Genomic DNA, 27,478 nt, shown 5'->3' with positions numbered 1-27,478 from the left:
TACCAGCCTGGGAACCACCATTTGGAGGCACTTGGCTAGGTACAATGCATACTCAGCCAGTAGTTCATTAGGAAAACTTGAGTGACTGGGTCCAGGCAGTCTGATGTTGTGGCCCCCGTACTAAAATCAATAGCGCTGCTTCGGCACGGCGAGAACTCTCTCCAATCAGTAGGATCACCGGAGAGGTTTGGAGGCAAACCGGACCCAAACTGTGGGCTTCATTTCATCCGTGGTCTAGCGGTCAGAGGAATGCCAGGTCCTTAGCCCTGAAAATGGCATCCAAAATCCACGCCCCCCCCTCCACCGCACCTCCCCCCGCCCCCCGGCAAGGATCGAGGCTGCCCACCCATCGATTGGGTTGCCGCATTTAAATGATTGAGGGGGCAGGGCTAGGGAAACCAGCCAGGTTCCCTGCCTTCCTGCCAGAGTACCACCGACCCCGGGTCAGACATGTACAGGGGTGGCAATACTTGCTGTGGCAGCAGCTAGAGGACTGAAGAAGGATCTGATGGAGTGAGAAAACTTGAGACTGGCCTCCTTTTCCCCCTCTTCTGCCCCAATAACTTGAGCAAAACAAGCGAGGCTCATTCAGAACCCGTGGAGGTGCCGTCTTTCAGATGAAATGCTAAACCAGCATCTGCCCGCTGAGATGGATGTAAAGGATCCCATGGCGCTATTTGAAGAGCAGGGAAGTGTCCTGGGCCAATATTTATCCCTCAACCAACATCACTAAAATCGATTATCTGGTCATTACTGCTATTTGTGAGATTGGTTGCCGCATTTCCTACATTACAACAGTGACTACACATCAAAAGTATCTCATTGACAGTCAAGGCTCGCACATTTGAAACAATGATTACTTGGGCGAGACGCTGGACGACACCTGGCACGGTGAAAAAGGAGGAAAGAAAATTGGCACGAAAAAAATAAAAGGTGTCTATGTAAAAAAATAATTAATTTAAAAAGATCAGTTTTGATGCGTTTGTTTTTTTTTTAAATGTCTTACCCACACAGGGATCTTCAGCTTCAGCCAGGGCTTGGTGATGCCAGACTGGCTTAAAGACTAATATGGAACTGCATTTTAATCAATAGAGCCCGTCTCCAACTCCTCCCCATCACTGACATTATCAAATAGCAGTAATGGCATGGGGACGCAATATAGCATTCCTACACTACAACAGTGACTACACTTCAAAAGTACTTCATTGGCTGTGAAGCGCTTTGTGATGCCCTGAGATAGTGAAAGGTGATGTAGGTGCAAGTTCTTTTTTTTAAAAATCGAGTTCATTCAATTTACAGGTATAAAAATCAGACATATTTAGTGCACGGGAACTTGGTGTCGAGTTGGGATACAGGCAGCAGAGTTTTGGTTGAGCTCAAGTATACGAAGGGTGCAAGGCAGGAGGCCGGTCAGGGGAGCTTTGGAATAGTCGAGTCGAGGGGTAGCGAAGGCATGGGTGAGGGGTTCAGCAGCACATGAGCTGAGGCAGGGGCGGAGACGGGCGATGTTACGGAGGCGGAAGTAGGCAGTCTTGGTGATTACAAGGTTGTCTGGTGCCAGACCATTATGGGGGCTGTGGGTTTTTCCAAGAGTGCACTCGTACGGAGGGCGGAAATTATGGGGTGGGCTGGTGCCAGATCATCACAAGACCTGTAGGCTTGCAGAAGTCAGCTCATGCCGACGGTGGCGATTACTGCGTGGCCGAGAGCCAAACCATCCTGGGGGGCCCTGTGGGTTTCCAGGGTGGACTCGTACCGAGAGTGGAAATTACAGAGTCGGCTGGTGCCCGAGTATTATCTCTTGTTTAGGAAACCAGTACAGCTCAATCGCAGCTGATGTATTTTAAGCACAGGAGCGATTTTTTTTTTTTTTTTAAATGACATACAGGAAACTTTTTTTTATCCGGCACCAACGGGACCGGCGTGGTGCCGGTTTATCAAAAAGTCCGGATTACAGAGAGGAATAGTAAAAGGTACGAGAGCCCCGTACACAGCAACAGATCCAGGCTTCCCTGTTGCTTAGCAACAGGTGCAGGAACCCGGCCACAAGATCCAGGCATCCCTGTTGCTTAGCAACAGGTGCAGGAACCCCGGTTACACGGCCACAGATCCAGGAACGGCCACTAATATGAAGTAAAACTTACCTGAACCTACCCCTGAATTTTGCCGGTTAACAGAGATTTCCGGTTATTTAGGTGCTGGTAAATCGAGAGTTTCCTGTATCTTACTTTCGGTGATGTACAACAACAAAGAACAAGAGAAAACACCTCACCTTCTTCTGAACGATGCCGTATTTTAAGTCAGGTAGATCATTAAAGGTGAAACTCTGTATCTTCCATTCCTCAGCAAAGCAGGAAAAGCTGGACCCAAATAGAAGATTTTTCAGCTGCTGCAAACAACATATTTAAAAAAAAAGTTAAGTTGCCTTCAAGAAAAGTTGCTAACTGGCCTAATAAGGTCATCTGTCGGGTACATAACTGTCTGGTACATTGTGGCATTTAATTCTGTTTTACCTCATTACCTTCGGTGTAATGGAAAAACCTGGAAATGCAACAGATATTAAGCCAAAATATCTTAATATGTTACATTTCCAGCTTTTTTCAGTTCTGATGAAGGGTCCCAGACCTGAAACGTTAACTTGGTTTCTCTCTCCACAGATGCTGCCTGGCCTGCTGAGTATTTCCAGCATTCTCTGTTGTTATACCAGTTAATCTGTGCTTATTTGGTGGCGTTGATTGAGGGGGGGACGGGACGGGTTGACAACAGGACATGGCGGGACTTCACATCTGAAGCACGGTCCCTCGAACAGTGCATCACTCTCTCAGTACTGTACTGAAGCCCACATTACGTGCACAAGTCCTGGAAGTGGGGCTTGTGACCGAGGTGAAAATGCTGCCAATTAAGCCAAGCTTATATTTACTGTTAATTGTTTGTCCACTAATATTTCCAGCAATCATTTCTATCATGGTAAAGCCTTAATATAACGTTCATAGACTTATACTCCACTACTCTAAGCTAAAGATCCCAGGATTCTATTTGCTTTTTTGATTGCTTTGCCGCATTGCAAGTCACGAGACTACTATTGCTCTTCAAACTCTTTCTAAAGCACCCTATGCTAACTGAATCCAAGTCATTGCATACTTGGGTCGCATATTTTTCCAACCCATGTGTAATATTTTATATTTTACTAGCTGGAGTGCCCGGCGGTGCCGAGGGTTTTTTGAGGGCATGTTGTTGCTGGAAGAGAGAGGGGGAGGCAGGGGGGGGGGGGAAGACGGGCGAGACGGCGGGCGGGGAGACGGGCGAGAGGGCGGGGAGACGAGACGGGCGAGAGGGCGGGGAGACGGCGGGGAGACGAGGGAGACGGCGGGGAGACGAGCGAGAGGGCGGGGAGACGAGCGAGAGGGCGGGGAGACGAGCGAGAGGGCGGGGAGACGAGCGAGAGGGCGGGGAGACGAGAGAGACGGCGGGGAGACGAGAGAGACGGCGGGGAGACGAGAGAGACGGCGGGGAGACGAGAGAGACGGCGGGGAGACGAGAGAGACGGCGGGGAGACGAGAGAGACGGCGGGGAGAAGAGAGAGACGGCGGGGAGAAGAGAGAGACGGCGGGGAGAAGAGAGAGACGGCGGGGAGAAGAGAGAGACGGCGGGGAGAAGAGAGAGACGGCGGGGAGAAGAGAGAGACGGCGGGGAGAAGAGAGACGGGGGGGTGGGGGGGGAGAGAGAGAGAGAGAGACTACTGGATTTAGTTCGGGATTAGCCTGGAGAGAGAGAGGGGGGAAAGGAGCGCCTCAGGCCTGGCCCGATGGACCCCTGCGAAGTAAGGAAGGCGGCGAGCTCTCCCTCCCTCTCCCATCCCTTCACTCCTTACCTCCCTCACGCTCTCTCCCTGCTTTACTCTCTCTCCCTCCCTGCCCCTCTCCTCACCCCTCTCCTTCCCTCCCAGTCTCTCCCTCCTTTCCGGTACCAGAACGGAGTCAGTCCGACATCGGGAGGCCGGGTGCCCATCGCTCCGAAGCGAGCCCAGGGTTCCTCATCGTTAACGCGGCAGGCCTTTGGACCCGGTTGGCCAGGCGGCAGACGAACGCCTTTCGCTGCGGTGGGGGGGGGGGGGGAAAAGAGAGAGAGAGACGCCGCCGCTCACCTGCTCGCTTCCCTCTTCCCCCGGGCTTTCGGGCTGCGCGGGGAAGAGTGAGACGCCGCCGCTCACCTGCTCGCTTCCCTCTTCCCCCGGGTTTTCGGGCTGCGCGGGGAAGAGAGAGAGACTGGGGGTGGGGGAGAGAGTGAGACGCCACCGCTCACCTGCTCGCTTCCCTCTTCCCCTGGGTTTTCGGGCTGCGCGGGGAAGAGAGAGAGAGAGACGGGGGGGGAGACGCCGCCTGTTGCCGGGGTAACCCTCCTCCCTCCCTCCCCGCCCCCCCCCCTCCTGAGCAGCTACAGGCTGTGAGGGGGCCCGGGCGCCAGGGTAACCCCCCACCCCCCTGAGGGGCTACAGGCTGTGAGAGAGGCCCAAGCCCGGTTGCCGGGGAAATCCTTCCCCACCTCAACTCGCTCCCAAAATCCCCTCCACACACACACAAAGTAGGAAAAATAAATCAAGAGTTAGGAATCAAGATGGCGGCCACTCACCTCAGCTCAGAAGGATTAGGCCCGCCCACACACACAATGAACCCCCCCCCCCCGTGACGCACCGATTGGTCAACCATCAGGTCACTCAAGTGTAGGATTGGTCAAGCATCGCGTCACTCAACGCTATCCCCTGTAGGATGCCCCGCCCACACACGCAATGAAACACCCCCTGTGACGTACCGATTGGTCAACCATCAGGTTAATCCCCTGTACGATTGGTCAACCATCACGTCGCTCAACGCTAATGAGCGGAATGTTGCCGTTTTTTGAACCTTTTTTGTATACTGTCTGAACAATTTTTGTCTGACCAAAAAGTAAATACGCCTATTAGATCCCCTAATCATAAGCTTTCTTTTGATATAACATGTGTGTAGGTACGCTCTTTAACTTTTGATTGTATAGCCGGACAGACAGACAGACAGAAAGACAGACAGAAAGACCAACCGTTTTATATATATATAATAAAATAATAGATGTACCGTGTATCTGCCCTAAAACCCGTGCTGGAAATCAGAAACAAAAAGGACAATGTGTTGGAAAAGGGCAGCAGGCTGATCAGCTTCAGAGATGATCAATTCATGTTTCAGGTTGGGAGCCTTCAGCAGTGCATCCAAAGCGTTAAACTTGCCTTCACTGTCTGAGTTGCTGACTGACCTGCTGTGCTTTGTCCAGCATTTGCTTATTCTCAAGAGTTCTCGACTCTTCTCTCCGCCCGCCCCCCCACCCCCACCTCCCCCCAACAGTCCTTCGATACCAATCCCAACACGTCCACCAGAGCTGCCTTACCTCCTTTCAGAATGAACAGCAGCTTAGGAAACAGCTGCAGGAGTGGCTGTTAAAGCTACAGGTCTGTGACACCAACAGAATATAATGTGTATTTAGTGCAAAGAATGCCAATTATAGAACGTGCTTTCCACAGCCTAAATCCTTTTCCTGGTGAAATCAAGCTTTAAATACCTCAGAGTGATCCTCCCCAACTTAAAAATATGGTATCATCTCATTTTCTACCCGTTAAATCAATACCACTTCCATATGAAACCTTCACTTACATAAAATATGACCACTCCCCACTGTGACCAAGCCTTTGCTCCGGACCAGACCAGACACACACTATGCTATAGTTTGTAGAGGACCAAAGGCGAGACTGCGAGGCAGGACCTGCAGGGCACGCCTCTCCCAATGCTCGACTGGTAAATGTGCCAAGGAAATAAAAGACAAAGGAGGTCCCAAGTCTGATCTTTGCTCTTTGTTCAGTTAGCTGATCTCACGGGAGGCAGTGTTAAAACTGGGCTCAGTGGGTAGCACCTCGGAGTCAGAAGGTTGCGGTTTCAAATCCCACTCCAGAGACATGAGCACATAATCGAGGCGGACACTCCAGTGCAGTACTGAGGGAGTGCGGCACTGTCGGCGATGTCGTCTTTCAGATGAGACGTTAAACCGAGGCGCCGTCTGCTCTCTCGGGTGGACGTAAAAGATCCCATCGCATTATTTAGAAGAACAGGGTAGCTCCCCCCATGTCCTGGCCAATATTTATCCTTCAACCATCATCACTACAAATACAGATTATCTGATCATTATCACATTGCGGTTTGTAGGACCTTACTGTGCGCAAATTGGCTGCCGCATTTTCTACATTATGACAGAGACTACTTTTTTTTTTTAAAGTACACTGTAAAGTGCTTTGGGGCACCCAGAGTTCCTGAAAGGTGCTATATATATGCAAGTCTTTCTTTCTTTCAATGCCCCCAGGCTAGTAGGCTTGAAAATGAATAAGCCAGGGATCCCGTTCCCGATTATGCCAGAAAGTGAGCCTCGGGTGAGAACAGAATCATGACATTCCCTCTATGATCAAATTGTCTCCTTCTTCGAGCTCAAAAATAACCAGCCAGTCAGAGACCTGCCAAGAACATTGGAGTCGTACTCTGTGCGAGAGAGTGTAAGGAAAACAAAGATTGGCCATTCCCATTGCTATTGGTGCGCATGTACGTGTACATATGCACACACATATGGGATGGGACAGGACTTGGGCTGTGATGGCTCCTGCAATTTGTCCAGGTTCAAACACGAGGAATAGCTATTTGAGCAAAGTATCAGGACAATCAGCACATGTGAAAGCCCAACCCAGGCAAAAGCTTTTCCACATCAACAAGGAACTACAAAAATAAACACCTAAAATACAACTTGAGGAAATTTCCAAATGGATGAACCAGATGGATCGAATAATCTTCTTCATCCATAATTATCTTGTGAACTTTTAATTGAAAATTAAAATTTGTATATATTGTACTGATTCGGTTTGTTCTTGTACATCTTTAACCTCCAGCGTGTTACCCACATTTTTTTTTCTGAAATGAACCTTTTTTTGCCCCATCTAACCCAATCTGGATTTTCTATTAAAAATTCTTTACTTAATATTGTTCTTCCTTCCCCTATCCATGTTACTGGTGAAAGCAAATTCTTTATAAGCCGGCTGTAAATATGGAACCAGAGGTCAATGAGAGCCCTTGATCAGTGAATGCTTGTCTGATATAATAAAGGTTTTATATTTCCTGTTTGTTACTGTTTTATGATCAAGATATTTCTTGCATTTACTGTAGTAAAACTCCCCAAGGCACTTCACAGGCGCGTTACCAAATACATTTTGACACCAAGCCACATAATGAGATATTAGGACAGGTGCTCAGAATCTTGGTCAAACAGGTAGGATTTAAGGAGCGACTCAAAGGGAGGAGGGAGAGGTGGCGAGGCAGAGAGGTTTAAGGGAGTGAATTTGAGAGAGTAGGGCCTAGGCAGCTGAAGGTACAGCCACCAATGGTGGAGCGGTGAAAGTCGGGGCTGCTCAAGAGGCCAGAATTAGAGGGGCACACAGATCTCGAAGGGGTGTAGGGCTGGAGGAGGTTACAGAGATAGGGAAGGGCGAGGCCACGGAGGGATTTCAAAACAAGGCTGAGAATTTTAAAATCGAGGCATTGCCGCACTGGGAGCCAATGTAGGTCAGCGATGGGGGAACAGGATTTGGTGCAAGCTAGGATATGGACAGCAAAGTTTCAATCTCTACGCACAAACACTGGATGGGATAAGCTGACAGATGAATAAACTGGTCTGTAGCCCACGGTACACACAGATGAGCAAACTCTCAAATTGAAATAATTCTCAACCCTGTCCTTAGTGATCAGAAATCACCAGTGCAGAACTGCTCATAATTCAGCTGTGACCTGTCGACGTCACCCAGAGAGACCGTAGGGATATCCAATGTAAGAAATAGAGGCAAGTTTCAACTTTAATTAGGAACTAAATTAATTTCAGAGGGACTCTGTTGCATTGTTCAAACTTTTTTCCTCAGCAGTAGCAACTGCTCTCAATCTTTATCTCCAAGAAATGTAGGAAGTATTTAATGGACAGGAGGCCATGCACTGCAGTATAAATGGAAAGGTCAGATTGGTACAACAGGGAGGTAGACATGGAACAGGTTGCAAGGACCTTGTTGCTTCATCGGCTGTCTCCATTTCTCTGCTCCCCTCACTCACTCCAACCTACCTCCCTCTGAACTTGCAGCACTCCATTCTCTTAGATCCAACCCTGACATTGTCATTAAACCCGCTGACAAGGATGGTGCTGTTGTTGTTTGGCGTACAGACCTCTACCTAGCGGAAGCTGAACGCCAACTCTCCGACACCTCCTCCTACCTCCACCTGGACCATGACCCCACTACCAAACATCAAACCACCATTTCCAAGACTGTCACTGACCTCATCTCCTCTGGAGATCTTCCCCCCGCTGCCACAAACCTCCGTTCCCCAACCCCGCACAGCCCACTTCTACCTCCTTCCCAAGGTCCACAAACAGGACTGCCCTGGTAGACCCATCGTTTCAGCCTGTTCTTGCCCCACGGAACTTATCTCTTCCTATCTCGACTCTATCTTTTCTCCCCTTGTCCAGTCTCTTCCCACCTACATCCGCGACTCTTCGGACGCCCTCCGCCACTTTAACAGTTTCCTGGCCCCAACCGCTTCCTTTTCACCATGGACGTACAATCCCTCTGCACCTCCATCCCCCACCAGGATGGCCTGAGGGCGCTCCGCTTCTTCCTTGAACAGAGGCCCGTCCAGTCCCCATCCTCCACCACCCTCCTCCGCCTGGTTGAACTTGTTCTCACATTGAACAACTTCTTAACTCCACTCATTTCCTCCAAATCAAAGGTGTTGCTATGGGTACCTGCATGGGTCCTAGCTATGCCTGCCTTTTCGTGGGCTATGTGGAACAATCTTTGTTCCAGACCTACTCAGGTCCCCTCCCTCACCTCTTTTTCCGATACATTGATGACTGTATCGGTGCCGTTTCCTGCTCTCACCCCGAACTAGACAATTTCATTCACTTTGCCTCCAATTTCCACCCTTCCCTCACCTTCACATGGTCCATCTCTGACTCTTCCCTTCCCTTCCTCAACTTCTCCGTCTCCATCTCTGGGGATAGATTATCGACCAATATTCACTACAAGCCCACTGACTCCCACAGCTACCTGGACTACAGTTCCTCCCACCCCGCCTCCTGTAAGGACTCTATTCCATTCTCCCAGTTTCTCCGTCTCCACCGTATCTGCTCCGACAATGCCACCTTCCACACCAGTGCTTCCGACAGGTATTCCTTTTTCCGCAACCGAGGATTCCCCTCTACCGTGGTCGACACGGCCCTCGACCGTGTCCGTTCTATCTCCCGCACTTCTGCCCTCACCCCCGCCCCTCCCTCCCGGAACCACGATAGGGTTCCCCTTATCCTCACCTTTCACCCCACCAGCCTCCACATTCGACGGATCATCCTCCACCATTTCCGCTACCTCCAAAGTGATCCCACCACCAAACACATCTTCCCCTCCCCTCCCCTTTCAGCATTCCGTAGGGACCGCTCCCTCCGAGACACCCTAGTCCACTCCTCTATCACCCCAAACAGCCCTTCCCCTTCGCCTGGCACCTTCCCGTGCAAGCGCAGGAGATGTAACACCTGCCCCTATACCTCCCCCCTTCCCACTGTCCAGGGCCCCAAACACCCCTCCCAGGTGAAACAGCGATTTACTTGTACTGCTTGTAATGTAGTATACTGTATTCGCTGCTCACGATGCGGTCTCCTCTACATTGGGGAGACCAAACGCAGATTGGGTGACCGCTTTGCGGAACACCTTCGTTCAGTCCGTAAGGGTGACCCCGAGCTTCCGGTTGCCTGTCATTTTATTTCACAGCTCCATTCCCACTCGGACCTCACCGTCCTTGGCCTCTTGTATTGTTCCACGGAAGCTCAGCGTAAACTCGAGGAACAGCAACTCCTCTTCCGACTAGGCACTTTGCAGACTTCCGGACTCAATATCGAGTTCAACAATTTCAGATCATAACCTCGGCCCCTATTACTTTTTTACTTATAATTTTTTCCATCCCTTTGTTTTGGGTCCTCCTTTCCCCCCACCCCCCTACTTTCCTTTTGTTTCTCTCTCTCACCTGGCAGCTGTCTCTTACCTGCCAGCACACTTCACACCTAATCTCAGCTGCCTTTTGTCTCCACGGGCCTATTACCATCTCGTCTGGCTTCGAATATCTTTTATTGTCTCTTTTGTTCGATCGCAGCCTTGCCTTCGATCTATTCTATTTTCTTTCCAGTTTTGAAGAAGGGTTTCGACCCGAAACGTCAACTCAAATTTCTCTCCACGGATGTTGCCTGACCTGCTGAGTTTTTCCAGCATTTTCTGTTGTTATTTCTTTATCTGGGGGTGCTTGCTGCTGACACCGAGTCTAAATAGTGAGACCTTTTAGTCACCCCCTCCTAATAATCTCCTTCCATGGCTTGGAGCCAATTTTTGTCCGATTACACATCTGGCACGTGCCTTGTGACGGTTTTTTACAGCGGTGTATAAATGCAAGTTGTTGTTACTTCTGAAATGGTCCATTCCCAGCATGGAAATCTCTCAGCTTTCCTATACTGCAATAGTGACTACACTTAAAAATAAAAAGTACTTAATTGGCTGTAAAGCGCTTTGGGGCATCCTGAGGTCATGAAAGGTGCTATAGAAATGCAAGGTCTGTCTTTCTTTGTGCTAGAATTTTTTTTTTGCCAATTCTCTCTCTGCCCCATCTCTCCTGAGAGCATCAACTCCTTGCTGGGCTACAATTCCATAGATGTTGTGCATCCTGCAGGAGCTCACCATACTGGACTTTATTTGTAGGAGAGCCTAGACACTAAAGCCTAGATTTAAACCCAGTCCACTTGGTGCCAACAGGCCAGGGGGGTGGTCATTAAAATGGCGATCGAGGTGGGGTGCGCCAGGCGGGGGCCTACTTGTCAAGCAAAAGTCGGGGCCCGATGATGACATCGGCGCCACAAATAGGAGGCCCACCCAGCTTGAAAGCCATCAGTGAAGCGTCAGCATCACCTGTGGCTCAGTGGGTAGCACTCTCGCCTCAGAGTCAGAAGGTAGTGGATTCAAGCCCCACACCAGAGACTCGAGCACAAAATGTAGGCTAACACTCCAGTGCAGTGCTGAGGGGCTGCTGCACCGTCGGAGGTGCTGTCTTTCAGATGAGACGTTAAACCGAGGCCCCGTCTGCCGTCTCAGATGGGCGTAAAAGATCCCACGGCACGATTTCAAAGAAGAGCAAGGGAGGTCGCCCCAGTGTCCTGGCCAATATTTATCTCTCAACCATCATCACTAAAAACACAGATTATCTGATCACCACCACATTGCGGTTTGTGGGACCTTGTTGTGTGCAGATTGGCTACCATGCTTCCTACATCAGTGACTACACTTCAAAAAGTAATTCATTGGCTGTAAAGCACTTTGGGAAAACCTGAGGTCATAAAAGGCGCCGTATAAATCCATGGCTTTCTTTTGTCATTTATTTAAAACCCAGTGGGATTGGTGGCTTTATAAAAAAGGAGCACACAGCTATATCACAGCGAGTCACTGGATCTTCGTTGTCTGGCGTGCCAGGAGAGCCTCCAGCTCCCAGGTCGTTTCTTGCACACTTTTGTTTTGCCTTACTTTACCTCAGAAACCTTGCTCTCATCATAATGGGTGCTTTATTGCCTTTTTTGGATGAATGAAAAGTGGGAGAAGGAAGATCGCCTCTCAGAAGACACCAGAAGGGGGCTGATCGTAGGAGGCCAACAGAGTGTACAGGCACAGAATAACTTGCTTGGACCTATCCAAGGAGCTTGCTTCACCAGGCAGGTTCCCTCAGGCCTCTGCAAACTCCTGCAAGGGGACCTGCTGCCTGCTGGAGCAGGGGTCCGTGCTTTACCAGTGGCTCTTAAAGTCACCCCCACCCCTCAACTTCTTCACCACTGGCTCCACTTTGCTGCAGGGGACATTGCCTGCAGCTCCCAGATTAAACAGGTGACCCAGCGGGAGCGAGCTAGGGGATTAGCAGCAGTAGCCGACCTCCCCCCGCTCACAGGCCGTCATTGACTGCCCACATGTAGGCAGCAGCATTCATCAATAGAAAAGGATGGCACTCAATCGACGAACAGCCAGTGGGTGATCACAGAGACAGGATCATGCAGGTTTCTGCCAAGTACCTAGGCAGCCGTCACGGCGCATTTATCCTGAGACACTCTACCATCCCGCCAATATCTAAATCACAGGAACTAGGAAGCGTGGCAGCTGGGGCACAAGGGAATCCCCCTCCCAGTCGTGGCTCACGATGCCCAGCCGCAACCCCACCCCTCTCGAGCAACACAGATATAATGGAAGCCAGGGGTACATTAGCAAACTAGACTAGCAATCCCGAGGCCTGGACTAATGATCCGGAGACGCGAGTTAAAATCCCACCACGGCAGCTGGGGAATTTAAATTCGATTAAATAAAATCTGGAATAAAAAGCTAGTATTAGTAATGGTGACCGTGAAACTAACGGGTTGTTGTAAAAACCCATCTGGTTCACTAATGTCCTTTAGGGGTGGAAATCTGTCGTCCTTACCCGGTCTGGTCTGTATATGACTCCAGACCCGCAGCACTGTGGTTGACTCTTAACTGCCCGCTGAAATGGCCAAGCAAGCCACTCAGCTCACCATCATCTTCTCAAGGGCAAATAAGGATGGGCAATAAATGCTGGCCTTGCCAGCGACGCCCGCATCCTGTTAATCAATAAAAAAAAAAGGGGGGCCACCAGGATCATCATGGTTACTGAAGATGAGGTTCAGGTGTCTCGGCGGGTCTGGGAGGTCCCTACGGTCATCAGGTGCCGTGTGTTGCACACATCACAACCTGAGCAGCAAATCACATCGGACAACGAAGACCAAGGGGAAGAGGAGGAGGAAGCAGCAGTAAAATGGAGGGCCACCTCAATACCTTCCAAGCAGAAGTGTGAGGGATCAGCTCATTGCTCGGCAATTCTGGCGACCTGCTCGTTCCCCGGCCCCTCTGCTTAGCATGGCCTTGGTACCACCTCACCCACTCCCATGTCCATTCAGAGAACTCCTACATCAATGATATAATGAGAATCCGGACTGAAGCGGCTATGACACCACACTGTAGTCCAAAAAACGGCAAATGTAATAAAGGCGATGAATACCAAACATCTCAAAATCATCTCACAACCAGATGCTCTACCCATAGAGCTTTTCTTCAAAGAAGGTTTGGGCAGCACGGTGGCATAGTGGTTAGCACTGTTGCCTCACAGCGCCAGGGACCCGGGTTCGAATCCGGCCTCGGGCGACTGTCTGTGTGGAGTTTGCACATTCTCCCCGTGTTTGCGTGGGTTTACTCCGGGTGCTCCGGTTTCCTCCCACAGTCCAAAGATGTGCGGGTTAGGTTGGTTGGCTATGATAAATTGACCCTTAGTGTTAGGGGGATTAAATACGGGGATAGGGTGGGATATGTGTTGGTGTAGGGGTTACGGGGATCGGGTGGGATATGTGTCGGTGCAGGCTCGATGGGCCGAAATGGCCTCTATCTGCAATGTGTGATTTCTGTGTTTCTGTGTTTAAAGCCACATAATGAGATATTAGGACAGGTGACCAAAAGCTTGGTCAAAGAGCATCCTAAAGGTGGGGAGAAAGAGGTAGAGAGAGGCGGAGAGGTTTAGGGAGGCAATTCCAGAGCTTTGTGCCTAGACAGCTGAAGGCACGGCCGGCAATGGTGGAGCGATTAAAATCGGAGATGCGCAAGAGTCCAGAATTGGAGAAGCGTAGAGATCTCGGCGGGTTGTAGGGCTGGAGGAGGTTACAGAGATAGGGAGGGGTGAGGCCATGGAGGGTTTTGAATACAAGGATGAGAATTTTAAAATGGAGACGTAGCCAGACCAGGAGCCAGGGGTGATGGGTGAACGGGACTCGGTGCGAGTTAGGATACGGGCAGCAGCGTTTTGGATGAGCTCAAGTTTACGGAGGGTGCAAGGTGGGAGGCCGACCGGGAGACCACCGATATTGAACACCACTTGGTCCAAGGTGGACACCTATCTCCCAATGCTGGAGACCACAGCCTGCAGGAATGCCGTTTGAGCTTCCTCAACAGCTGCCAAGCCTACGAACATGGACTCCTGTTGTGAGAGAGTCCACAGTTCCCACCACTTTATAAACAGTTTCAAGACAGGACATGAAAGCGGATGAATGCACCCCGGCTCCAAGAGGTGCATCCCCGCTTGAAGCGGAGTCAGAAGTCGCACTGAAAATTGCACGCGACAGGCTGCCCGATTCCACAGGCGAGCAGGAAGGACAGCCACCCATGATATTCTAATGAAACCCGGGAGGTAACATGGCCTCGGGCCTCCCGATCAACTCTGCGGATTCACGGCTACCCAGCCTGCCCCTAGTTAAAATCAGGATTGAAAATGCAGGTTGTGTTTTTAGCCAGGAAGGAGAAGGATCCTGTCTTCACCAAATATCCACACACTTCCAGTACTTAGAAACATAGAAGATAGGAGCAGGAGTAGGCCATTCGGCCCTTCGAGCCTGCTCCGCCATTCAATGTGATCATGGCTGATCATCCAAATTCAGTACCCTGTCCCTGCCTTCTCCCCATATCCCTTTAGCCTCAAATATCCAATATATCCAACTCTTTCTTGAATATATTTAATGAACTAGCCTCCACCGCCCTCTGTGGCAGAGAATTCCACAGGTTCACCACTCTCTGGGTGAAGAAATTCCTCCTCATTTCAGTCCTAAATGGCTTACCCCTTATCCTTAGACTATGACCCCTGGTTCTGGACTCCCCGGCCATCAGAAACATCCTTCCTGCATCTAGTCTGTCCAGACCTGACAGAATTTTATAGGTTTCGATGAGATCCCCTCTCAATCTTCTAAACTCCAGTGAGTATAAGCCCAATCGACACAATCTCTCCTCATACGTCATTCCTGCCATCCCAGGTATCAGCCTGGTGAATCTTCGCTGCACTCCCTCCATGGCAAGAACGTCCTTCCTCAGGTAAGGTGACCAAAACTGCTCACAATACTCAAGGTGCGGTTTCACCAAGGCCCTGTACAACTGTAGCAAGACATCCTTGTTCCTGTACTCGAACCCTCTTGCTACGAAAGCCAACATACCATTTGCCTTCTTAACCGCCTGCTGCACCTGCATGCTTACCTTCAGCGACTGGTGCACAAGGACACCCAGGTCTCTTTGCACTTCCCCTTCTCCCAATCTATTGCCATTCAAATAATAATCTGCCTTCCTGTTTTTGCCACCAAAGTGGATAACCTCACATTCATCCACATTATAGTGCATTTGCCATGTTTCTGCCTAATCACCCAACCTGTCCAAATCGTACTGGAGTTTCACGACATCCTCCTCACAGCTTACCCTTCCACCCAGCTTTGTGTCGTCTGCAAATTTGGAGATATTACATCCAATTCCCTCGTCCAGATCATTAATATATATTGTGAACAGCTGGGGTCCTAGGACCGATCCTTGCGGTACCCCACTAGTCACTGCCTGCCACTCGGAAAACGACACGTTTATTCCAACTCTTTGCTTTCTGTCCGCCAACCAGTTCTCTATCCAAGTCAATACCTTGCCCCCAATCCCATGTGCCTTAATTTTGCACGCTAATCTCTTGTGTGGGACCTTATCGAAAGCCTTCTGAAAGTCCAAATACACCACATCCACTGGTTCTCCCTTATCTATTTTACCAGTTACATCCTCAAAAAATTCCAGTAGATTAGTCAAGCATGATTTACCTTTTGTAAATCCATGTTGACTTTGTCCGATCCTGTCACTGCTTTCCAAGTGCTCTGCTATTACATCTTTTATAATAGACTCTAGCATTTTTCCCACTACCGATGTCAGGCTTACCGGTCTATAATTCCCCGCTTTTTCTCTACCACCTTTTTTGAATAGTGGGGTAACATTAGCTACCATTCCAGAGTCTATCGAGTTCTGGAAGATGACCAGTAATGCATCTACTATCTCTAGGGCCACTTCCTTAAGTACCCTGGGATGTAGACCATCAGGCCCTGGGGATTTATCGGCCTTCAGTCCCATCAATTTTCCTAACACCATTTTCCTACAAATACTGATTTCTTTCAGTTCCTCTCTTTCATCAGACCCTATGTTCCCCGGCATCTCTGGGAGGTTATTTGTGTCCTCCTTTGTGAAGACAGAACCAAAGTATGTATTTAGTTGGTCTGCCATTTCCTTGTTTCCCATTATAAATTCCCCTGATTCTGACTGTAAGGGACCTACGCTTGACTTCACCAATCTTTTTCTCTTCACATATCTATAAAAGCTTTTACAGTCAGTTTTTATGTTCCCTGCTAGCTTACTCGCATATTCTATTTTCCCTTTCTTAATTAATCCCTTTGTCCTCCTTTGTTGACTCCTAAACTGCTCCCAATCCTCAGGATTATTGCTTTTTCTAGCCCTGGCAAGGTGATCAGGAAGTTTAATACACTTGCCATCGCTCCACTAAGAACAGAAATGAAAATGTTTGTAAAGTGTACGGTGATAAACACTGAAAGAATGATAACAAAACAACTTACTACTGCAAGAGACAGGTCTATAGGTTTCGAGTCAATGTGGTGCTTACGAAGAGAACTGATGGGTGGAATTTCTTCGACTTCATCCAAGTCATCATCATCATCAATGTCAGCTGCAAAATAAATCAAACAAACTTTCAGGTTGTGCCAAATAATTACATGTATTGTGTATTCTCAATCCAAACAAACTCCAGAGCAGTGACCTGCATTACACTAAACAGGCCATGCTAATGCCTGGGTAAGAGTTGTTGATAAGTAACCAGGGAAAGGCTTTGAAGCAGACCATATAACTGGGTTCAAGAGGCATTAGTGCATTTCTGGGGAAAGAAGGATTGAGTGAGAAGGTAGATAGCTGGGATTGATTTCCAAAAAGATCAGACTGATTGGACTAATGGCCTATTCCTGCACTTCAAAGTTCTTGTGCTCCAATCTTGTCATAACATTAACACCGCTTGAAGGAAGATTCAAAGCAGCACTTATTTTCATATTCATTTAAGACAGCAACTCTACGGATACACTGCTCATCTACTGCACTGTGTACAGACTCATTAGCTACAAAATGATCTTAATGGAACTGCCTATAGAAACTGAGCATGCTATAATTATACTGTCCTGCCGGGGAAGGGGGGAGAGGTGGAGCGGGGGGGGGGGGGAAGCGGGAGAGGGGGGGAGCGGGGATGGGGAACTGGGCGAGGAAGGGAGGCAGGAGAAGGGGAAGGTGAAAAGTGGGGACGAGAGGAGGGAGCGGGTTGTACAGGCATACAAGGCGGGAGGAATAGAGGGGAAATAGGAGTGGAAATCGGAGGAACGAGGGGCAGGGGAAGAGGCGGCGGCTGGATGAAGAAGCATGCTCAGGGGGGAGATTTTTCACATATTATAAGAGTGTCTTCCCAGCTCTGAAAGGACACTCAAGCTTCCCAAAGACTGGTTTGGAGCATTATCCTTTAATCCCTGGGATACAAACGAATGAGGCAAAGGTCTCCTTTCTCTTACTGCTCTTGGGGAGGACTATGTGAAATTACTTTTGGCAGTTTCATCCCAGGTTTTAGGAGGCATGGCCTAATTTGGCAGTCAGACAGACCACAAGAATGGGTGCTCTTATGAGGGACTAGAATGTCTCACTGGTGCAGTAGGTTGTGCACTGATGGGACAGCGTAGCAGAAGCTTTGCACTGCAGCCGTCTGATCTAGAAGCATTTGATGGCGACACTGGGTGCCTGAATGAAAATATACCATTCCCCAACCGCACTAACATCCCTCACCGGAGCAAAAATCCCACCCAAAAAATGAAAGGCAATGAGATTTCCACACAAGTAGAAACATAAATGATGCATTTCATTGTTCGATAGGGTAGACATAGAGCAGACATTTCCACTTGCTGGGGGGGGGGGGGGGGGGGGGGCGGAGGAGGGGGACGAAAACTAGGGGCTATAAATATGATAGCCAGAGCAGGGGAGTTATCCCTGGTGTCCTGGCCAATATTTATCCCTCAACCAACTTTAAAAAAAAGATTATTTGGTCATTAGCACATTGCTGTTTGTGGGAGCTTGCTGTGCGCAAATTAGCTGCCTCGTTTCCCACATTACAACAGTGACTCCACTTCAAAAGTACTTCATTGGCTGTAAAGCGCTTTGAGACGTCTGGTGGTTGTGAAAGGCGCTATAGAAATGCAAGTCTTTCTTTCTTTAATAAATCCAGGAGAAACTTCTTTACTCAGAGTGGTTAGAATGTGGAACTCGCTACCACAAGGAGTAGTTGAGGTGAATAGCGTAGATGCATTTAAGGGGACGCTAGATAAGTACATGAAGGAGAAAGGAATAAAAGGATATGTTGATAGGGCGAGATGGAGTAAGTAAGAGTGGTAGGACGCTCATGGTAGAGCGGCGGACCTGGGTGTGGAGTGACGACCGCGGCGGAGCTTAAAAGCGACGGCAACGAGGCGAGGCCCGACCAGAGCGGCGGACCTGGGTCTGGAGTGAGGACCGCGGCGGAGCTTAAAAACGGCGGCAACGAGGCGAGGCCCGACCAGAGCGGCGGACCTGGGTGTGGAGTGAGGATTCGTTGGAGCTTAAAAGCGGCGGCAACGAGGCGAGGCCCGACCAGAGCGGCGGACCTGGGTGTGGAGTAAGGACCGCGGCAGAGCTTAAAAGCGGCGGCAACGAGGCGAGGCTTACCAATTCAGCAGCGGGAGAGAGAGGTAAAAAGTAATCAAAGTGTGACGTCACCAGGAAGCAGGTAAGTGATTGGTTGGTGAGTATTTCTCTCTTTTTGAAACTTTAACTCTGTGGTTTATAGTTACCAAGGTCTCTCTGGTGTAGCGGGGACTGTTGGTAAGCCATTTAACTGTCGTGTAATTAGTGGGATTGATTGATTTAATTTAAATTCAATTAATTAAAGGGTAAGTCATGGCAGTACAGCCCGGCCACGTGGTATGCTCCTCCTGCGATATGTGGGAACTCAGGGACACTTCCTGTGTCCCTGACAACAACATGTGCAGGAAGTGCATTCAGCTGCAGCTACTGACAGACCGCATTGCGGCACTGGAGCTGCGATTGGATGCGTACTGGAGCGTTCGCGATGCTTGGGACGACGTGAATAGCACATTTACGGAGTTGGACACACCGCAGGTAGAGGTTGGACAGGAAGAAAGGGAATGGGTGACCAACAGGCAGAGTACTAGGCGCAGGCAGGTAGTGCAGGGGTCCCCTGTGGACATCCCACTCTCAAACAGATACACCACTTTGAGTGCTGTTGGGGGGGATGGCTTATCAGAGGAAAGCAGCAGCAGCCAACTTCCTGGCACCAGGGATGGCTCTGCTGCACAGGATGGGAGGATAAAGAGCGGGAGAGCTATAGTAATAGGGGATTCTATTGTAAGGGGAATAGATAGGCGTTTCTGCGGCCGCAAACGAGACTCCAGGGTGTTGTGTTGCCTCTGTGGTGCAAGGGTCAAGGATGTCTCAGAGCGGCTGCAGAACATCTTGGAAGGGGAGGGTGAACAGCCAGTTGTCGTGGTGCAGATAGGCACCAACGATATAGGTAAAAAGCAGGATGAGGTCCTAAAAGTGGAATATAGGGAGTTAGGAGGTAAATTAAAAAATAGGACCTCAAAAGGTAGTAATCTCAGGATTGCTACCAGTGCCACGTGCTAGTCAGAGTAGAAATAGAAGGATATTTCAGATGAATACGTGGCTAGAGGAATGGTGCAACGGGGAGGGATTCAAGTTCCTGGGACAATGGAACTGGTTCTGGGGGAGGTGGGACCAGTTCAAACCGGACGGTTTGCACCTGGGCAGGGCTGGAACCAATGTCCTAGGTGGAGTGTTTGCTAGTGCTCTGGGGGAGGGTTTAAACTAAACTGGCAGGGGGTTGGGAACCTGAGCAGGGAGACAGAGGAAAGGGAAACAAGGATAAAAGCAAAAGATAGGAAGGAGAAAAACAAAAGAGGCAGTCAGAGAAATCAACGGTTTAAATCAAACATGGCCACAGCAAATAATAATTCTAATAGGTCTAAGAGCATAAAAAAAAACAAGCCTGAAGGCTTTGTGTCTTAATGCGAGGAGCATTCGTAATAAGGTGGATGAATTGGCTGCGCAAATAGAGGTAAACGAATATGATTTGGTTGGGATTACGGAAACATGGCTCAAGGATGGCCAAGGCTGGGAACTCAACATCCAGGGGTATTCGATATTCAGGAAAGATAGGCAAAAAGGAAAGGGAGGTGGGGTAGCATTACTGGTTAGAGAAGGGATTAACACAATTGTAAGGATATTAGCTCTGATGATGTGGAATCTGTATGGGTAGAATTGAGAAATATTAAGGGGCAGAAAACGTTAGTGGGAGTGGTATATAGACCTCCAAATAGTAAGGCGGAGGTTGGGGATGGCATTAAAAGGGAAATTAAAGAAGCGTGCAATAAGGGCACAGCAGTCATCATGGGTGACTTTAATCTACATATAGATTGGGCTAACCAAATTAGTAACAATACTGTGGAGGAGGAATTCCTGGAGTGTTTACGGGATGGTTTCCTGGACCAATATGTCGAGGAACGAACCAGAGATCAGGCCATCTTAGACTGGGTATTATGTAACGAGAAAGGATTAATAAGCAATCTTGTTGTACGAGGCCCCTTGGGTCGGAGCAATCATAATATGATCGAATTCTTCATTAAGATGGAGAATGAAGTAGTTGACTCAGAGACTAGGGTCCTAAATTTAAATAAAGGAAACTACAATGGTCTGAGGCGCGAGTTGGGTAGGATTGATTGGGGAATGTCACTCAAAGGGTTGACGGTGGATAGGCAATAGCAAACATTCAAAGACCAAATGGATGAACTACAGAATTTGTTCATCCCAGTCCGGCATAAAATAAAACAAAGAAGGTGACTCAACCGTGGCTAACAAGGGAAATTAGGGATAGCATAAGATACAAGGAGAGGACGTATAAATTGGCCAGAAAAAGCAATAATCCTGAGGATTGGGAGCAGTTTAGGATTCAACAAAGGAGGACAAAGGGATTAATTAAGATGGGGAAAATAGAATATGAGAGTAAGCTTACAGGGAACATAAAAACTGACTGTAAAAGCTTTTATAGATATGTGAAGAGAAAAAGATTGGTGAAGTCAAGCGTAGGTCCCTTGCAGTCAGAATCAGGGGAATTTATAATGGAGAACAAAGAAATGGCAGACCAACTAAATACATATTTTGGTTCTGTCTTCACAAAGGAGGACACAAATAACCTCCCAGAGATGCCGGGGAACATAGGGTCTGATGAAAGGGTGGAACTGAAAGAAATCAGTATTTGTAGGGAAATGGTGTTCGGAAAATTGATGCGACCGAAGGCCGATAAATCCCCAGGGCCTGATAATCTACATCCTAGGGTACTTAAGGAAGTGGCCCTAGAAATAGTTGATGCTTTTCTGATCATCTTCCAGCATTCGATGGAATCTGGAACAGTACCCATGGATTGGAGAGTAGCTAATGTTACCCCACTATTCAAAAAAGGTGGTAGAGAAAAAGCGGGGAATTATAGACCGGTAAGCCTGGCATCGGTAGTGGGGAAAATGCTAGAGTCCATTATAAAAGATGTAATAGCAGAGCACTTGGAAAGCTGTGACAGGATCGGACAAAGTCAACATGGATTTACAAAAGGTAAATCGTGCTTGACTAACCTACTGGAATTTTTTGAGGATGTAACTGGTAAAATAGATAAGGGAGAACCAGTGGATGTGGTATATTTGGACTTTCAGAAAGCTTTCGATAAGGTCCCGCATAAGAGATTAGCATGCAAAATTAAGGCACATGGGATTGGGGGCAAGGTACTGACTTGGATAGAGAACTGGTTGGCCGATAGAAAGCAAAGAGTTGGAATAAACAGGTCGTTTTCCGAGTGGCAGGCAGTGACTAGTGGGGTACGTAAGAAGCAGGAGTAGGCCATACGGCCCCTCGGGCCTGCTCTGCCATTCAATAGTATCATGGCTGATATGAACCTAGACTCACGTCCACTTCCCTGCCCGCTCCCCATAACCCCTAATTCCCTTATCAGCTAGGAAACTGTCTATCTCCGTTTTAAATTTAATGTTGTAGCTTCCACAGCTCTCCGAGGTAGCAAATTCCATAGATTCACTACCCTCTGAGTGAAGAAGTTTCTCCTCATCTCAGTTTTGAAAGGGCAGCCCCTTATTCTAAGATTATGCCCCCTAGTTCTAGTCTCACCCATCAGTGGAAACATCCTCCCCGCATCCACCCGATCAAGCCCCCTCACAATCTTATATGTTTCGATAAGATCGCCTCTCATTCTTCTGAATTCCAATGAGTAGAGGTCCAACCTGCTCAACCTTTCCTCATAAGTCAACCCCCTCATCTCCAGAATCAACCGAGTGAGCCTTCTCTGAACTGCCTCGAGAGCAAGTATATCTTTTCTTAAATATGGAAACCAAAACTGTACACAGTATTCCAGGCGTGGCCTGTATGACTGAAGCAAGACTTCCCTGCTTTTATACTCCATCCCCCTTGCAATAAAAGCTAAGATTCCACTGGCCTTCCTGATCACCTGCTGTACCTGCATACTAACCTTCTGTGTTTCATGCACCAGGAGCCCCAGATCCCTTTGTACTGTAGCACTTTGCAGTTTCTCTCCATTTAGATAATAACTTGCTCTTTGATTTTTTATGCCAAAGTGCATAACCTCACACTTTCCAACATTATATTCCATCTGCCAAATTTCTGCCCACTCACTTAGCCTGTCTATGTCCTTTTGCAGGTTTTTTATGTCCTCCTTACTCACTGCTTTCCCTCCCATCTTTGTATCGTCGGCAAACTTGGATATGTTGCACTTGGTCCCCTCCCCCAAATCGTTAATATAGATTGTAAAGAGTTGGGGTCCCAGCACTGACCCCTGCGGAACACCACTAGTTACTGATTGCCAACCTGAGAATGAACCATTTATCCCAACTCTCTGTTTTCTGTTAGATAGCCAATCTTCCACCCATGCCAGTATATTACCCCCAATCCCGTGATTTTTTATCTTGTGCAGTAATCTTTTGTGTGGCACCTTGTCAAATGCCTTTTGGAAGTCCAAATACACCACATCCACTGGTTCCCCTTTATCCACCCTGTTTGTTACGTCCTCAAAGAATTCGAGCAAATTTGTCAAACATGACTTCCCCTTCATAAAACCATGCTGACTCTGTCCGATTAAATTATGCTTATCCAAATGTCCTGTTACTGCTTCCTTGATAATGGACTCCAACATTTTACCAACCACAGATGTTAGGCTAACTGGTCTATAGTTTCCAGCCTTTTGTCTACCTCCCTTTTTAAATAAGGGCGTTACATTAGCAGTTTTCCAATCTGTTGGGACCTTTCCTGAATCCAGGGAGTTTTGGAAAATTACCACCAATGCATCCGCAATCCCGACCGCTACTTCTCTCAAGACCCTAGGATGTAAGCCATCAGGTCCAGGGGATTTATCCGCCTTAAGTCCCATTATCTTACCGAGTACCATCTCCTTAGTGATCTTAATCGTGTTTAGCTCCTCCCCCCCATAGCCCCCTGTTTGTCCAGTGTTGGGATATTTTTAGTGTCCTCAACTGTAAAGACTGATACAAAGTAATTGTTCAGCGTTTTTGCCATCTCCATGTTCCCCACTACTAATTTCCCGGTCTCGTCCTCTAAGGGACCAACATTCACTTTAGCCACCCTTTTTCTTTTTATATAACTGTAGAAACTCTTGCTATCTGTTTTTATATTTTTTGCTAGTTTACTTTCATAATCTATCTTCCCTTTCTTAATTAATCTTTTAGTTATTCTTTGCTGGCTTTTAAATGCTTCCCAATCTTCTATCCTCCCACTAGATTTGGCTACGTTATATGCCCTTGTTTTCAGTTGGATACTATCCTTTATTACTTTACTTAGTCACGGATGGCTGTCTTTTCTTTTACGCCCCTTTTTCCTCAGTGGAATATATTTTTCTTGAAAGTTGTGAAATATCTCCTTGAATGTACACCACTGCTCATGTACCGTCTTACACCTTAATCTATTTTCCAAGTCCACTTTAGTCAACTCTGCTCTCATACCTTCATAGTCTCCTTTATTTAAGCTTAGTATGCTGGTTTCAGATCCAACTCTCTCACCCTCCAACTGAATTTGGAATTCAACCATGTTATGGTTACTCATTCCAAGGGGATCCTTTACTAGGACATTTTTTATTAATCCTGTCTCATTACACAGGACCACATCTAAGATTGCCTGCCCCCTGGTTGGTTCAGTAACATACTGCTCAAGGAACCCATCCCTAATGCACTCTATGAACTCTTCCTCAAGGCTGCCCTGCCCAATTTGATTTGTCCAGTCAATATGAAAGTTAAAATCTCCCATGATTATAGCTGTTCCCTTATTACAAGCCCCAACTATTTCCTGATTTATACTTCGACCAATAGAGTTGCAACTGTTAGAAGGCCTATAAACTACGCCCACTAGTGACTTTTTCCCCTTATTATTCCTTATCTCCACCCAAACTGTTTCACTAGCCTGATCCTTTGACCCAATATAATTTCTGACTATTGCAGTGATTCCATCCTTTATTAACATAGCCACCCCACCTCCCTTTCCTTCCTGTCTGTCCTTCCTAATAGTCAAATACCCCTGGATGTTTAGTTCCCAGTCATGGTCACCTTGCAGCCATGTTTCTGTAATGGCCACCAGATTATACCCATGTGTAGTTATTTGTACCGTCAACTCGTCTATTTTTGTTACGAATGCTGCGTGCATTCAGATAAAGAACTTTTAAATATGTTTTTTGACAATTTATTCCTGCTTTTACCCCCTTTACTACTTTACCTTTATATATTCTGTTCCTTCCTGACACGCTCTGGTTTTTAATTCCCCCACTGCTACCTTGCTCTATTGCCTTCTCCGCTGGCATTTTTATTTTTTGCTCTCTTGAAGCCTCCCCCCCACTAATTAGTTTAAAGCCCTCTCTATAGCCCTAGTTATTCAATTCGCCAGGATTCTAGTCCCAGCACTGGCCAAGTGAAGTCCGTCCCAACGGAACAGCTCTCTCCTGTCCCAGTACTGGTGCCAGTGTCCCAAGAAGCAAAACCCATTTCTGCCACACCAGTCTTTGAGCTCCGCATTTAACTCTCTGATTTTATTTACCTTAGCCAAATTTGCTCGTGGCTCAGGTAGTAATCCAGAGATTATTACCCTTGTGATTCTGCTTTTTAATTTGGCCCCTAGCTGCTCATACTCCCTCAGCAGAACCTCTTTCCTTGTCCTATCTATGTCGTTGGTACCGCAAGGGTCGGTCCTAGGACCCCAGCTGTTCACAATATATATTAATGATCTGGACGAGGGAATTGGATGTAATATCTCCAAATTTGCAGACGACACAAAGCTGGGTGGGAGGGTATGCTGTGAGGAGGATGTCGTGAAACTCCAGTATGATTTGGACAGGTTGGGTGATTGGGCAGAAACATGGCAAATGCACTATAATGTGGATAAATGTGAGGTTATCCACTTTGGTGGCAAAAACAGGAAGGCAGACTATTATTTGAATGGCAATAGATTGGGAGAAGGGGAAGTGCAAAGAGACCTGGGTGTTCTTGTGCACCAGTCGCTGAAGGTAAGCATGCAGGTGCAGCAGGCGGTTAAGGCGGCAAATGGTATGTTGGCCTTCGTAGCAAGAGGGTTCGAGTACAGGAACAAGGATGTCTTGCTGCAGTTGTACAGGGCCTTGGTGAGACCGCACCTTGAGTATTGTGTGCAGTTTTGGTCGCCTTACCTGAGGAAGGACGTTCTTGCCATGAAGGGAGTGCAGCGAAGATTCACCAGGCTGATACCTGGGATGGCAGGAATGACGTACGAGGAGAGATTGCGTCGATTGGGCTGATACTCACTGGAGTTTAGAAGATTGAGAGGGGATATCATCGAAACCTATAAAATTCTGTCAGGCCTGGACAGACTAGATGCAGGAAGGATGTTTCCGATGGCTGGGGAGTCCAGAATCAGGGGTCATAGTCTAAGGATAAGGGGTAAGCCATTTAGGACTGAAATGAGGAGGAATTTCTTCACCCAGAGAGTGGTGAACCTGTGGAATTCTCTGCCACAGAGGGCAGTGGAGGCCAGTTCATTAAATATATTCAAGAAGGAGTTGGATATATTTCTTAAGGCTAAAGGGATCAAGGGATATGGGGAGAAGGCAGGGACAGGGTACTGAATTTGGATGATCAGCCATGATCTCATTGAATGGCGGAGCAGGCTCGAGGGGCCGAATGGCCTACTCCTGCTCCTATCTTCTATGTTTCTATGTCGAACATAAACATCAGCATAGACCAGTTGGGCCGAATGGCCCGTTTCCAGTGCTGCTGGTCAGGACCGATGTTAAATGTGATGTCAAAAACAATACGTTATATATTCATTATTATTTGTAACGTCATTTATCAACATATAATGTCAACATAGTGGAGTAATTCAGTAAGTGTGGCGTATCTGTTATAGAGCTAATCAATTCAAAAGCCTTAAAGAGAGCCGGTGGCAACTTATGAACATTATGACAAAGCTTCCACCTCCAATATAGCCCGAGATAGCCAACGCGTAAGCGACGCCTTTATAACTGGCTTCAGTGTTAATAACAAATGGTTAGCGTCGTTTGTTCGTTACAGGCGAGTGACTGTAAGAAGCATGGATGGTCTGACGTAAGAAAACTCACTAAGCACTTGGTTGAGTATAAAACAAGGCTTTAATCAACTGTTTCACAACCATGAGATTTCTAGTTACATCACTAGTTCCTGGTTACAAAAACGTCCTGGGCAAGCTGGGCCCACGCCCGAGTATTTATACTCCTTGGACGGCGCCACCAGCTGGCCGCCCAGTGTTATTTCATGAGTCATTTCTTCATGAATGATCAGATTCATGACATGGTCTAAGTGGTTGGGGACTGGAGTCTCTCTTTCTGACGTTAGGAGCCAGCAGACACGCTCTCTAGCAGTGAAAAACCTAGCCACCCGGGAGATCAAAGCTCTGCATACACATCCAAGGAAACAATATCAGAGCTCCTTTGTCACTGTACTCAGCGCAACATGCAGCTAAGCAAGCTAACTCCGATACATGTCAAACTCTACAAGTGAGACCTATACCTGCAGTATAGTGGCACCAAGATACCGAGCTGAAGACAATTCACAGAGTTCTGACGAAGGGTCATCGACCTGAAACGTTAACTCTGTTCCTCTCTCCACAGATGCTGCCTGACCTGCTGAGCATTTCCAGCATTTTCTGTTTTTACGTCAGATTTCCATCATCCGCAGTATTTTGCTTCTGTTACAATTAATCAATGTTCCCTCCACTTCATTTCATGCACAATTCCCAAACAGAGCACAGGACAGGCACATGACTTGC

At 47.9% G+C, this 27,478-nt stretch overlaps 1 protein-coding gene across 2 annotated transcripts in view; it reads right to left on the bottom strand.

Moving 5' to 3' along the window:
- Window positions 1–27,478, bottom strand: part of mindy4 (MINDY lysine 48 deubiquitinase 4) — a 277,344-nt gene that overhangs the window by 103,843 nt on the left and 146,023 nt on the right. For both annotated transcript variants that reach the window (XM_085987410.1, XM_085987411.1), the window contains exons 7-8: window positions 16,588–16,697; window positions 2,273–2,389 (exon numbers count right to left, since the gene is read on the bottom strand). In XM_085987410.1, the coding sequence (XP_085843536.1) occupies window positions 2,273–2,389; window positions 16,588–16,697 (227 nt within the window). The remainder of the gene's footprint in view (window positions 1–2,272; window positions 2,390–16,587; window positions 16,698–27,478) is intronic.

The sequence above is a fragment of the Somniosus microcephalus genome, chromosome 5 (genome assembly GCF_052327205.1).
Source record: "Somniosus microcephalus isolate GS21.2 chromosome 5, FLI_Smic_1.0, whole genome shotgun sequence".
NCBI classification, from domain to species: Eukaryota; Metazoa; Chordata; class Chondrichthyes; order Squaliformes; family Somniosidae; genus Somniosus; species Somniosus microcephalus.
The sequence above is the reverse complement of the archived record's forward strand: the minus strand, read 5'-3'. Positions and strand labels throughout refer to the sequence as shown.